The sequence below is a fragment of the Mirounga leonina genome, unplaced genomic scaffold, assembly GCF_011800145.1.
Source record: "Mirounga leonina isolate KUSES-001 unplaced genomic scaffold, KU_Mleo_1.0 Mir_166, whole genome shotgun sequence".
NCBI classification, from domain to species: domain Eukaryota; kingdom Metazoa; phylum Chordata; class Mammalia; order Carnivora; family Phocidae; genus Mirounga; species Mirounga leonina.
In genome coordinates, this window is record NW_023270418.1 from 10,214,999 (window position 1) to 10,230,373 (window position 15,375).

The 15,375-nt window shown below is 41.0% G+C and overlaps 1 protein-coding gene across 5 annotated transcripts in view; it reads right to left on the bottom strand.

Annotated features, from left to right (window-relative positions):
• Positions 1-15,375, bottom strand: part of MPPED2 (metallophosphoesterase domain containing 2) — a 172,012-nt gene that overhangs the window by 115,607 nt on the left and 41,030 nt on the right. For all 5 annotated transcript variants that reach the window (XM_035012483.1, XM_035012487.1, XM_035012485.1 and 2 more), the window contains exon 3: positions 6,968-7,149. In XM_035012483.1, coding sequence (XP_034868374.1) covers positions 6,968-7,149 — 182 coding nt within the window. The remainder of the gene's footprint in view (positions 1-6,967; positions 7,150-15,375) is intronic.

The following is a 15,375-nucleotide window of genomic DNA, read 5'->3' on the forward strand; positions in this document are numbered from 1 at the left end:
AATATTCTTTTTTTATATTAAAAATTTTTCGGGAAAAAATATTTTAGCCATATTTATTGATGTGGAAAGTTTTTTGTGATACATTAAGATGAAAAACACACAATAAAACAGTACTACCATAAATCTCTATTTTGGTAAAAGATGTGTGTGTGCATGTGTGTACGTAAGTATTAACAGAAAACATTCCATAAAGATTCACACTAAAATGTTAACTGTGGTTATCTCTGGCCATGGGTAATTTTGTTTTCTTCTTTCACTTGTCTCTACTTCCTAAGTTATCAGGCATGCACATGTATTACATGTATTATAAGAATAAAATAAATAGCCCAGACTATGAAAGCTTTTCCTAAAGCCCAGCTCCAAAACTCTGGCCCAACAGCAAGATCGCTGGAAAAGGGACACAGTCTCCCAGTATGATTATTCCGAAAGAAGCAAAATCAATTTATATGTCTATGATCTGTGATGTTCGTTACAGTCACACTCTGTTATAAACCATGCCTAAAGCAATGCTCCTACAAATATGAATAACCTTCTTCTTGAGATTTTCCTTGGGAATATTTTCATTCTTCCTTTCAGGCCTGGAGAAACTGAAGCTCAAAGCTATTATATAACAACCAAGACCAAGGAAAAGTCATAATGGAAAGTTCATGGCGTTGGTGCTGTGCTAAAAGGGATTCTGACTAGCCAGATTGTTACATGTAATCTTTAGGCGGAAACAATAGGCCACCCAAGAACTTGGTCTAATTATAACAGGAAACAAAACAACAACAAACCCTTTATAATATTTCTGCGCCATATGTAGGAATCATTAACAATAGCCAACTGGGTGTTATAAATACTTTGAGGAGAAAGGGAAAAGAGAAGGAAGGGAATAGAAAGAGATTTTACATACGGAACTACATAATTTTGAAGTCTGAGCCAGAAGTACAGGGAGAAAAAAGCCTTGTACTGTTATGTTCATTCATTCACTCCATGATTGCACAACCATTTCTGGGCACTATGTTTCAGGCCCTATACTCCAAACTGGGTGTACAAAGAGTGCTCATTAGGCACACACTGTTGTCTAGTAGGGTAGAGACAAGCAAACAATTACAGAACAACCACAAATATTCAATGTGTATATGCCATGTTCAAGGAGAAGTCTACCAAAAATATGCTGAAGATGAGAGGACAGCAGGGATGAAATCAAGTGGACAGTGAAGACCAGTAAAGAATATCAAAGAGGCACAAGCTGGAAGAACACAGCGGCAACGTGAAGGAAGACCACACGTGGCCCAATGGCTCACAAAAATGTACCTTTGGGCATATCAGTTGTTCAGAATTTACTACCAATAAAAATAATCACATTGTAACTAGCAAGCATTTTATAGTTGGCAAGTTTATTTTTAAGCCAAGCCTGTAGTGATTAGGATGCATTTGTGCCAAGATAAAAAAGAAAATGCTGTAATGATTGAGTGGCTAGGATCCCAGTTCAGCTCACCAAAGCCTATTCACCTGTAACATACCTGCAGCATATCTGACCTGACATATTAATGGGACGAGAGTATTTAACTATCACTTTAAAAATAATTTCTTGGGCGCCTGGGTGGCTCAGTTGGTTAGAGCGACTGCCTTCGGCTCAGGTCATGATCCTGGAGTCCTGGGATCGAGTCCCGCATCGGGCTCCCTGCTCAGCAGGGGGTCTGCTTCTCCCTCTGCCCTCTTCCCTCTCGTGCTCTCTGTCTCTCATTCTCTCTCTCTCAAATAAATAAATAAAATCTTAAAAAAATAAAAATAAAAATAATTTCTTTGGGCAAGATTTATCGGTCCCTCTTTCCCACAACCCTGCAGTCCCTGGCAATAAGAAGCCACATGTCTCTCAGACCCTGGGCTGGTTCCCTTCCAGACAGCCCCATGGGTGGCAGCTGGGTAGGGAGAATGGGAGGTGTTTGCGAGATGGAGGACTCCAGTGTCTGATCAGCCAGCCTCGGGAGAAGTGAAAAACAGGATTCTGGTAGCTCCCTCAGGATGGCAGAGAGTGAAATTTAAAGTTTCACCCTCCAACCCACGGCAGAGATTTCCGAGGAAAGGGGCCAATGGGGCAACAGCAGAAGCTATCAGAATATGCTGGGTTGTTTTTTTTTTTTTAATTCAAATGTTCGCAAGTGGGAGAGACCGGCCCACAAAAGAAAAGGTTTTCAGGCTCCAGTCAGTGGCTATTCACTTCAAGGACCAAGATGAGTGCAATGAAATGCTGATGTCACAACATGATTTAGAGACCTCTTGGAGCCTATGTGCCTGGCTGCATCTTCAGTATTCTCTATGGATATTTACCTCCTTGTAATTCACTGCCATTGGAACTGTCTACACCAAACGCTAAGAATGCTTCCCCACCTCGCAGCACCCTCCCAGCAGCCAGCCAACCCCCATACAGAGGCTGTGCCATAAAACTGTTGTCACATGACATAAACCCACCTTAGACCCTCAGCATCTGTATGTGTGAGTGTGTGTGTCAAAGGAGGCAGTTTTTCAAAGAACCACCATTATACCCAGGAGAGGGTCCCTCCAGCAGGGATCCTAAGCGCCACACTGGGAATAGAGAAAGATAGGAGGACACGCTAGGGACATGGAATCTGATGGACCCAAGTTCAAATCCTGATGGGCCCACCTAGTTGTTACGATCATAGATAAGTGAACTTCACCAAGGCTCAGTTTCCTCGTAAGTATAGAAGAAGATAATAGCTTACTCATCAGTAACAAGAGCTACTTCATCAGTTATTGTGAGAACGAATGATACCTGTAATTGGGGGGTGGGGACAGGTACAGTGTCTAGACCCTACCACCTACAGATAATACATGCTCGTTCAACACCCCTCCCCATTCAAGTTCTAGTCCCCATGTGGCCATCTATTTTCTGAGTGACTCTGGGTGATTCATTTAATCTCCCACCTCAGTTTCCCCTTCTCTCAAATTAGGACGTGGGACGTCTAAGGCCTCTAAAAGTCCTAGCATTCTGTCTAGTAAGGGATGCTTGTTGTCACCTTCTATTCTTAATACCTTTTTAGTGCTCCCTCTTACAGTCCAAATCCCTCTTTAAATTCACGGTACCAGTCCCTTCCAGTTTCTGGTTTTTGGATTTTTTGCCTCTGGCTCTGTTGTCTTCCCCCATACTAGTTACTGAAAGGTGTCTACAGGCCAGGGCTGTGTTAAGAATGGTCTAAGCTTTATCACAGGGTGCATACGCCCTATGATGATCATTATGATGATGCCCATTTTACAAAAGAGAAAATCAAGGCTCAAGAGTTTAAGCAACTTACCAAAAGTAGGGGATTCAAAACTGACTCTTCCCAGCTGCTTATAATCCTTATATGGTATCCTACCTGTCCAAGTTTGAGCTCTATCTTCTTATGACTCTGTGCTGTGCTGGCTTATCTCATAAATCACTTTGTATTAATAACTGTGTGTGTTACACCTGCCAGGTGGCCTATGCACAAATTAACCAGGACTCATCGCCTCTGAACCAACAGGAAAGTCATGATGGGATTCTCAGGCCCTGCAGCTGGTAGGTCAGGGTGAGATTCAAGACAGACAGGACTTAAAGACATCTTTCAAGTAATAGCACATGGACAGACAGCTACTCATCTTCCACATGAAATTGCTGGAAGCTACCTTGTTTTAGTTCAAGTCTAAAGTGCAAGCTTCCCAGCTGCTCTGAGCCCATTCATAATAGCAGAGTAGTAACAGAAAAGGCTCACACTTTGGGGTCAGACAACCCCAGGCTGAGTAGTCAAGTGAACCTGAGTGGATTTCTCTGATAACCTCTCTGAGCTTCTTATCTGTTAAATGACCTTGGGTAAGTCACCCCAACTGAGCTTCAGGTACCCAATCTGGAAAATGGGGTAACACTGGCAACCTTAGAGGGATGACACAGGGACAGAAGGAATGCCTGGCCTGTAATAGAAATACATGAGCCTGTTGGAGAAAAAAGGAGCTGGGGGGGGAGGGATGGTCAGGTTGTTTCCAATAATCAGGATAGTCTAGAGTAGAAAGATGGAAATCAGTGAGAGGTACACTGAACTTGAAGTGCCTTCCAAAATCTGTAAGGACCCATGCCAGTGAGAACTAAATGCCCTGTTATGACAAAAGCCCCAGACCGATCTGACCCCTGACTCCACTCTGCTGGGTCATCTGGCAACTGTTGCTAGAAGCACTTTTTGCAGGTGAGAGGCTTCCGTTGAGCCAAGTGGTAGAGTGTAATCTCACATCCCCTCTCACTCTCAGCACCATAAGGTTGCCAGGGTAACTGAGCTATTCTGGTCCTTCCCTATGGGATCCCAACTTTATCCATATCCCATGGGTTCCCTTTGGCCTCATGTTCTGCAGCCCCTGCTGAGGCCTCTTACTTCTGCCACACAAGATCAGAGGGGAAATGAGAAGAGAAGGAACTGACCATGCAACTGGACCTTAGCATTTTATTTCCTTACCATTTTATTTCCTTAGTTACAGCACATTTCCATTTACAGAGTACTTTCCCTTATAAAATCTCCCAGTGTTTACTTCTAATCTACTAAATAACTCCTCTGACCTCTTCTTGTTTTTACCCTTTAAATATCTGTTGATGGTCCATTCACCACATTCCCCATTCAGTTATTAATGGCCCACAAAAACTTACTAGCAGCAATCATTTATTGATTAATCTGCATGACAATTCAAAAAGACAGGTAGTATTAATCCTTAGTTCTGCAGAGGGAAACCAAGGGGAAAAGAGAGGTTAACTCAGTTGCCCAAGGTCAGTGGCTAACCAAGATTATAACCAGGATCTATCCTGTCTTGTACGTCTATAAACACTTCCCACAGTGCTATACCCTTTCTTTACAAATCAACATTGTCAAGGCAGCTAGATCTTTCTGTGTTGAGATTCAGTTTCACACAACAGTTTAGAACTGTCAAGATTCAACTTCAAGTAATTCTGCCTGCTAACACTTCATAAATAAAAGTTGCTAAAATTAAGAGATAATAGTACTTGAAAGCCAATTCTACAAAGACAAAAGAGAAGTGAAAAGATCAGGATTATAGACCCAGCTCTGCCACAAAGAGACTCTCAGAGAGTCACTTAACTTCTCTATATCTCTGAGTTACCTATAAAAGTGGGATTATGCTGAATGTTATTTAAGGTACCCTGCCGTTTAAAATGAGAAGACTGAATAACTATTAAAACAGTTCAAAATATAAAGCTCCAATATCCAATGCTGCCGAGATCATGCTTACACTGGTATATCCATTCATTGTTAATGAGGTACACAGCCACAATCCCCTTGGAAAGCAAGATGCCAATACACAGCAAAACACATAAAGAATTCCATATCCTTTTACTTAGTAATTTAACTCATACAACGTTTTACCCTAAGAAATAAGTCAATAGAAGCAAAAAGGCATACACAAATGAAAACGCAAATTTCAGTGCTAGGAATCAGAGGAGCAATTATCAAATATCAATATTCATTTTTAGAGGAGTCCCTTATTAAATAAAAGCACAGAACAATATTAATGTTATGTTGCTATTTAAAAGGATGAACATGAAAATTATGCAAAGTCGTTGAAAATCATGTCAATACTATTCAATGAAAATAGCCAGAAGTAAAAGAGCAGATACATACTCTGATGCCAACTACATAAAATGTGGATAGATCGACAAGGTCACAGGAAAACTGAAAATAGGTATGTTAGCAATTAGGCTTAGTTTTAAAAATATTTTAACTGCTGTTAATGCTGTTTTTCCATTCACACATTTTATCACCTCATCAATTATTTAAAAATTTCTCAGCCCCTGCTTTAGTTTGATGGAAAATGAATTTTAAACTTTCTGCCTAAGTCTCCTGAGTAATTTTTATTGGTTGACATATTATTCATGACATTATTCTTCCGGAGTGATTTCTGCTCTTTAGTATATAATTCTTCAGTGTCTTTAGAGATTCTAAAATCTCAGAACCCTTGCCTTCTTTTCCTCACCTAAGGGGATTCTTTTATTTTTTTTTTATTTTTTATTTATTTATTTATTTTTTAGATTTTATTTAGTTATTTGACAGAGAGGTAGAGAGCACAAGTAGGCAGAGCGGCAGGCAGAGGGAGAGGGAGAAGGAGACTCCCCGCGGAGCAGGGAACCTGATGCGGGGCTCGATCCCAGGACCCTGGGACCATGACCTGAGCCAAAGGCAGACACTTAACGACTGAGCCACCCAGGCGCCCCTAAGGGGATTCTTTTAAAAGATGTGTCATCTAATCTAGTTTTGAATAACCCCATGATTGCCTTGTAATGCTAATATTTGGCCACTGCCTGACCCAGGAGCCCACATTTTTCCATAACCCTGACCTGTGGGTGTCTCTACAGTAACCACAAAGTTGCCATTATCCTTTTCTTGGTGTATCTAGGGTGGTTTCACATTCCAAGTTTGGGAAGCTTTACAGCAGAACAACTTATCATTTCAGGGGTTTTAGGACATCCGTTGGTTCACTTAGGAAAGCTGCCCCCAAGGAGCACTGTGCTAGGACCCTCCCTTCATAGAAGGACTTTCACATCCTCCTTCATTTCTTAGAAATATTCTCTTACTAGCAGGTCATTTGTACATCTTTGCTCATAATATCTGGGAAAGACTGCAGAGCCAATGAATTAAAAATATGATTCTAGGTCTCATGTGTGCCAATGAATGCCCTCATTAAAGCAGCATGAGTGAGATGAGATGGGTTTCAAAGCTTTCCGTCCCTTTGCCCCAGAGCCGCTGAGGCCAGGCACTGAAAGGATGCACAGTAAAATTAAATATCTAAAAATTCATCTTTAATTAACAGAATTGGATTAAAGCTAGACACCACCGCATATCATATGAGAAATGGCTGAGCTGGCTTCCAAGTGCTCTAATTCAATTAGGACGCAGTGAGTGACACTCGGACAGGAAAGGTTAATTGGGGGCGCCAGAACGCAATCATTCCTTACCTAACCAGTCATTAAACTTCTTAACCTCTGAGGGCAGTCCCAGCTCGGTGAAATCGCCTGTGTGGAGAAGGATGTCCCCATAAGGCATCTGGATACCATCTGTTCTGGAGTGCGTGTCTGAGATGCAGACAAACCGCGTGTGGCCCGCTGGTTTTGGAGTGTCATATGGGATGGGGTCGACCCTAAAGTAGACATAACAGATCCCATAACAGTTAAATATATTAGAACCCCCGTAATTGTCATTGCACATACATATCGACGGTTATCCGTGAACGCACCCAGATAAACTGAAGCAAAGGCCGAAGGGGCCTTTGCAACAAGGGAGACTTTGAGGTGCACAGGAGAAAGCATCCCCCATCTACGACCCCACTGAGCAAATTCAAAAAGGCTTACTTACCTGGGAGGAGAATGAAAAGGAAAGAATATCTTACATGTAAAATCAGAAATAACCCAGGAAATGGATAGAGTGATTAATGGTGAAGTTTAGGGATATTGAACCCCAACTGGGGAAGCAAAATTATGCTATTTTCTCTCATCATGCTCCAATTGATCCCACTACTCATTAAGAAATGGATAACTACATTTATTCCTTCTTAAACATGCATAACTTAAGCAATGAACTAATTTACGGAGAACACCTTGCACATGCTTTGCCAACTGAGATGTGGAGAGATATAGATAGTACTTATATTTAATTTCCTTTCCACAACCATTCGACACCTGTATCTTCTTGTTTTTGCTAAGTGATTCACAAATCAAACAGTGGAGAGAGAAGGTGATGTCAAAATAACAGGACTTAAAAGAAAAACACTGAATGTTAAAAGAACTTTGTCAAGCTCCTTCTTTACCACAGTGAATTATCTGCAGTCCCAGTTACACCTTAGATGACTTGCAACGCTCAAATGCCTTGGGCAAAGATTCTATTCAGTATAATTCGTAAGCCTTTTAATGGGTGTGTATAGATCTACATATGCATTAATATATGTATACTTTTAGAGACCTAAGCACTGTGAAATTACACTAGGGCATAAGAATCAAAAGGCAAAATAATCAACCCGAAGCAAAGAAAATGAAACAGAACAGTCTCACTTAATTGAGTGTAACAAAGTGTGCTAAATAAACTTCGTAAAGAAATGCAAATATGACTCTTCAAGCATACAGTTTTAATTATTTAAGGGGTTTGTAGCAGAGTTAAGGATGCTTTCACCATATTAACTCTACACTGACAGCTTCCTTTAATTTCTCTGTAGGAATGTACACTTATTTTGGATTATGGGTGAAAAAAAGCAGTTATAAAGGCAAAGAGAAGGTCACAAGAGAGGCAAATATGCAATGCAGAGATCAAAGTGTGAAACATTAAATAAGGAACAATATTTCATGTCACAGCCCCGCCCTTCATCATTAACATGCAGCAGAGAATACACTGAAAGCTCAACACGAGATTCCCTATATGCGTTGCCTCTACAGGCTTTAATTTTTCTTCCTTTTTTCCACTTTTCTGAAAGAAATGATCTGTTTTAACAATGGCAATTTTAGTGAGGAGAATAAAGACATCGATATACAACCCGGATAGTCTTGAATTTCTTTTAACGGTTAATCTTTTAATGTAATTTTCTCTTTGTCACAGGAGAAGGTAAGGAAGTGAGAAGAAAGGAGAGCAAGAAGAGAGAAAAGAGGGAGGAGAGGGGGAGGGACCGTGAACTGGTTAACACAGTGGGTCTAACTGGAAACCCAAAAAGAAAGTTTAACTTCTGCAAAAAATTAATGAATTTTTCCTGTAAAGCCTAGAAATTAATAATGCTATTACCATGGAGAATGTTATTCACTAATCCACCGAGATCTCATGAGTAACCTGGAAACCCTTCTGATTATTTCCGATGTTGACTTTTCTACATATATAAAAGTGTCTGGTGTCTTCCCTTCCATTACTGAGACTCTATTACACTCAGTCTTAATGCTTCCAGTCTCGTCAGTATCTCCTGTCTTCTAAAAGTAGTTTCCCGAGAGAATGAATGACTGTTTTCTGCAGCTGACTGGAAGGGAAAAGTGAAAAGTGATAGTAATATTCTGTTTCCATGTCAAAAGTTAAGACGCTCGCTGAAATGGGACTGTGCATACTGATACTTAATCCACCAACATTTGAATGAAAATTAAATAAATATCAACCACTGGACTTCTAAATACATGAATAATTCAAATACACGTATATGAATATACATACACACATAAGCACATCTTTATTTTCTAGTTCTCAACCTAATGGTAATATACAGACACAGTCCCTATTTCCTCTTTTCCGTAACTCAGCTGAGCTCCAGGCACAAGTCAAAATCCTTTACAAATCCATCGGAACCTCTCAGAGGGACATGCATTATAGTTATCATTTTGAATTTATTAGAAAGTAGCACAGATAGAAACCCTTCACTGTGCACAGGCCCTTATTCTGTGACTTCTCCTCGGTTTAGAGAAGCAAATCATCAGATGGTACATAATCTGTTTCCCATCTTAGTTCTAGACTGGGCAATAACTTTCTGAGGCCACTGATGGGAACACCAGTCAATTTTAAGTGGCTTCCACTTTCCTCCCCACCTTCCCACCTCCTCCAGAGAAACATTTAAATGTCCAACAGAATTAACAGTGAAAGAAAGGCCAAGGAATAGAAAAATAGAGGGGAAAGGAAAAAGGGAGAAAATGCATCTTCTTAGCTTTGAGCTGAAATAAAATGAGTCAGAAGGACACAGAAAGACTGTCAGAGAAGATTCACCCATCAATATCACCAATTTGATGTCACCAAAGGGAATTAGGTAGACGTTTAAGAGAGGTATGGAGGATTGGTTCAAGGTAGAGGCTTGGGGAAGGGAAGGGGGGAGGTATAAAGAGGCAAATGCGGAAGTCATGTACATCCTCTGACCCAGAGACATGGATGTCCTCTGTTACCCTCAGGACTCAAAACAAGGCAAGAGATGGTTTCAGGAGACAAGACAGCACAGCATGTCAGAGGAACGCTGCAGGATAACATGACAAATTTCACCCGGGGGGGTCACAGGAAGGAAGACATGTCCACCCAAAGACATTCAGAGTTGAAAATGAGACATCTAGCAGAGTAGGCAAGTTGCAACAGATATAATTAAAGTTGAGACCACCCTCGGGAAACTACTATTTCCAAACTGGGCATTTGGTAAATGCTTTGAAAATAAAAGTCAAGGCAGTCAAATATTTTCAGTGTAACAGCATGTCTAAGGGAGACCCCGGCTACCGTTAGATCTACCTGTTCGCATTGTGTGAAGACCCACAGACTACATTTTCCGTCTTAGTTAACTTCACTGCTTACTGTTGATGCTGCTGCCTTCTCAAACGATCGACCATTTCCCCTAAGGCATCATGTCAAGTATCCTAGCAAGTGAGTATCTTACCAAGGCAATCTAACCCCCAGAGCCAGATTCAAATATCACAGTGAGATTTGCACGTACATTTGAGTGCACCCAGGGGAAAACAAGATGACATGGGCAGATGAGAAGAAAACACAGCCTCATAAAATCCCAGAGCCGGACAAAACCTTAGCGGGCACTGGGTTCAACACTTTACATGAAGCTTCTACCCCATCGCTGCCTAACTGACACAAGTTTTCTTCCCAATGTTTCCAGAGAAGGAGAGCTCCTGAGTTCCCTCTTCTTCCCTGGGGACCCCCATTCTGGTTTTCTCAATTGTTCTACTTGCTAAAAAGTTTCTGATTCAGAGTCTACACCTCTGCAAGCACAGAGAAAGCTGAGCACCGTCCAAAGAGACTTAGCCCAGAGCCCGAAAATGAACAATATTGGCTGAGGTATTTGCTTCTGGCAAGTCGTTTCATTCTTTGGGGCTATGTTGCTATGAGGATATAAATCGTCAAATACTGGGTCTGGCACAGAGCACATGCTCAGAAAGCAAAGACACAAAGTGACATAAGAGTGAAGCAGGCTTGACTATCTGCTTTGACTTTCACTCCAGATTTATTAACTGTGTAACACCAAACATGGGACTCAACTCCTGTGTCTTGGTTTCCTCACCAATAAAATGGATATAAAAATAGTACCTCTCTCATAGGACTGCTGTGACAATAAAAAAGTATCATGTACTCAAAGCATTTAGAACAGTCTGACACACAGCAGACACTCAGGAAGTGGTTTTTGGCTTTGTTTTGTTTTTTACTAAGTAGTCGTATTTTTGCTACTATTAGTAGAAATAGTATCTTTTAGTTTCTCTGACCTCCATCTCTTCTGTTACAAGGAGGTAACAGCTACCACAGGGGAACTTTCTGAGAGTTAAAGGAGGTCACATAGGGCACCTTGGTGGCTCAGTCGTTAAGTGTCTGCCTTCGGCTCAGGTCATGATCCCAGGGTCCTGGGATCGAGCCCCACATCGGGCTCCCTGCTCTGCGGGAAGCCTGCTTCTCCCTCTCCCACTCCCCCTGCTTGTGTTCCTGCTCTCGCTATGTTTCTCTCTGTCAAAAAATAAATAAAATCTTTAAAAAAAAAAAAAAAGGAGGTCACATAAGCAACACCCAGCACAGTCTGGACATACACTCCACGGTCAGTAATTATATTGACTTCCTTCCTCTTACTTTCTTCTTTCATCCCAATCTTCTGCATTTGAAATACCAGAGAGTAAGAATCCAGTCCCCTTTTCCCTCTGACTGTTCTTCAAATATTTGAGGACAAGTATCATAACCCCCTGATATCTTCTCTACTCTAATTGAGGTTTTTTCAGCATTCCCTTGTGTGTTAAGATTTACAGTGCCCTCAGAGCCCTACTGGTCTCCTCCTCCATACGATCCGATGGGTCTAAACGCCTCCCTGGGCAGTGTCAGAATTCGTGGGCCCATGAATTCATTGGCCAGTGAGCTGCGTATCAAAGACAAATGTTGTTAGGTGCAGTGGAGAGATGACGGTGCTGGGCACACTGGTGGTCTTTCCGAAAGGCGCTACGTCAAAACATTTTCTAATTCAGTCTCCAGGGTTTGTGCCAAGCCTCAAATCTTGTTCTTCAAGCTTGACTGTCAAGTGTTTATATATCTCATTGCATATTCAAACAAATAAACCATTCTCATTTATCCAGTCTTGACGCATTAGAGTTTTTTTACTCATAAAAAAATATGATCATATTACTGCTTCCACTATGGAATACTCTTCTGACAATATCTGTTATTTGTCCCAATAACAAATTCATACAGTGTTTCAAGCTCCATTGATAGATCTTCATAAAAGCTGTTATCATGTCATTTGTTATGACATGGATTTCTTCTTTAGACCATGTGTGCAGTAAAAGCCTTGTGTACACAATTAGCCTATAATTCAGTGGGAGAATAGAGTATTACCCTTACAAAGCATTTTAATGGGAATCAAATGTATTTACCACCCCCATTCCACTTGAAAATCCTGATGCTGTTCATGCATTCCACTGACTTTATCTCTAAAAAGTTCTCCAAGGTGACATTAAACCTTCCATTTTTTTACCCAGAAAACTTGGGCGGAATGAAAGCCAAAGTTATATCCACCCTAGATATACTGTTTGCTAAAGATATGCAAAGCCCACCAGCAAGACAGTGAAATCCAAATACCTGGTGTAAGTTAGTAAAATCACAGAATTTTATATTGGAAGAGACTTTAGAGATTGTCTAATCTTCTGTTCCACTTCTTTGAATATCTTCTTCATGGTCCGCCTTACTCAGGTACACTGCTACTTAGTTTCTGTTAAGTGGCCTACCCTTTTTATATATTTTTTAAAGTTTTGCCCTAAACAATATCATTTATGAATTCATGATGGAGATATGCTGGCTTTATGTTTTAACTACACATTAAAATAAACATGGGCGCCTGGGTGGCTCAGATGGTTAAGCGTCTGCCTTCGGCTCAGGTCATGATCCCAGGGTCCTGGGATCGAGTTCCGCATCGGGCTCTCTGCTCCTTGGGAGCCTGCCTCTCCCTCTGCCTCTTTCTCCCTCTCTCTGTCTCTCATGAATAAATAAATAAACTCTTTAAAAAAATAAATAAACAGAGAACTACCACAATTTAAAGGTTTCTCCACTCTAAAGAACTAGAACTCAGATTTCCTAACTTCCAATTTCTCTTTCTACCCACTTAATTTTGGAAACTTAAAAAGATGCTAGCACTTGGAGAATAAAAAAGATAAAAATTATAAAATGCTAACAAATCACCTAAACTCTAGTAGCCACTAAGATCTAGTGAGTCTGCTTAAAATTACTGGAGTTCAGTGTCGAAAATATCCAAATTTTAATGCTGTGTATATTGACCCCTCAATTCTCATGTAGGTTATCTAGTCAAAAGGAATCTCTTAAAACCTCAAAAAAAAATCTGTATATTGTAGTATGTTGGGGGAAGTGAGCAATTTGAAAGTTTGATTTTTAGAATACTGGTAGAAATTAAAAGTGTTCCTCATTCTCAGGTATGTCAAGTCACGTGTGCAAACTGATTGTAAATGTTTCCAAATGCATGTCTCTTTAAAAGGACTACTTTAGGGACACCTGGGTGGCTCAGACAGTTAAATGTCTGCCTTCGGCTTAGGTCATGATCCCAAGGTCCTGGGATCCAGTCCCACATCGGGATCCCTGCTCAGTGGGGAGTCTGCTTCTCCCCCAGCTCATGCTCTCTCTCGTACTCTCTCTCTCTCAAATAAATAAATAAAAATAAAATGTTTAAAAAAAAAAAAAGGGACTTTAGTTGACAGATGAGCCTCATTGTTTTTGTTTGTTTGTTTGTTTTGTTTGAAAAGCCCTGTTTGTGGAGTTGAGGAGCTCCTGTACTTTTACTCAGTGGTCATCACTTAGGTGACCCTGGGCTAGTCACCTCTCTTCTGGCCTCTTCCTTAAGTGTGAAAAGAGGGGCAAGACCCAATGACCCCCACATGACTAGCTGCATGGTTTCTATATCACTATTCATTTAAGGCTTCAGAAATAATTCAGTCTCTTAAGTAGCTTAAAACATGTCCTTTCTCTTTGCAATTTTATTCTCTGCTTTCCTAGACAATGCAAAGATAAACGCAGTCCAGATCCATCCAAATATAATGCGAATTAGCCAGACTTTATATGGAAAGAGAAGTGAAACTGCAATGTAGGACTGTAGAAAAGACCTCCAAGGCTATCTAGTGTAAAAGAGAGCAAAGCCAGAATTCCAGTTACCACAACAAAACAAAAATTAAAGGGCATGTGATTTAACTAAGTTGCGTCAGAAGTGTGGCTGTTCTCATTTTTCTCAAACTATGAGCTGGCGAAATTCTCCCACTTTAGCCATCGTGCCCGGGGAACAGTAACGGTGCTGAAACACAGTAAGTAAGCATAACAGAACCAGATGTATAAATATATTCACATTTGTACCAAGGGCACTGCTTTTCTTTAACTGCTGAACTGCTGTATCAACACTGTACTATCACCGACTAATTATAGCTAACAAAGCCCACTGCACAAAGTATGTCTCGTCTATTTTTTCCTAGTACAGAAGTACAGTGCCGACATTCAATGAATATTAAGTGGTAACAACTGAATTCTTTGAGCACTGAATCTGATATGAATTCATGGTCTTTCTACCAATGCCATTCAGGTGTTTTAGTGCCCGTCAGGCTAGTGATTTTATGAACCACTGAAGCCTCTCAGATGGCACGTTGTTGGGTCATAAATATCTCATTGGAAATGTACTATATCCAGAGTTAAACGGTTCCCTCTCTTCTAACCTAAGAACCAAGTTAATCGGCTTACGATTCTGCGTAGAGGCCTGGCATCTGAGAAAAAGGGGCATGTGACGCCATACTGAGTGTCTGTTATTCCACACAGTGCGTCAGGCATTCGGTCAATAACCATTCCTTAGGCACCTACCTGTATGCCAGATACCATGATAGGTTCTAAAAGGACAAAGAAGCAACAAGCTTGGTTCCTTTAAGGATTCTGCAGTTGATCTGTCAATTGTTTATTCACCAAATGCCTACTGACATGCCTGGTTTCTGCACATTCAGTCGTTTCACAACATTTAAATAGGTGACTTTCAAAACAGTGTGCAAAGTAAGGCTCTGTCAGGTGCTGTGGAGTAAAGGAGAAAATGCCTGGCACTGCTTGCAGGCTGGGAAGGAGGACAGGGGACATTACAGCGGGCAAAGGACAAGGTAGTATGCCTGTTTCAAATGCCTGGGACAAAGGATCTTAGGCTCAGGAAGCAGGAGAGTGGCATGAAGCTGGAATTTGAATTGGGATTTCAACAAGCATAGGATTTGGAAAGTCAGGCAGAAAAGAAAGGCTGTCCAGGTAACAGGAGGAGCAATGTGGAAGCACTTAGCATGTGCAGGGGCCTCCTAGTAAAGAGGTGTGTCTGGGGCGGTCACAAGACAGTGAGCAGTGGAAGGTTTGAGAGGCCAGACTATGGAGA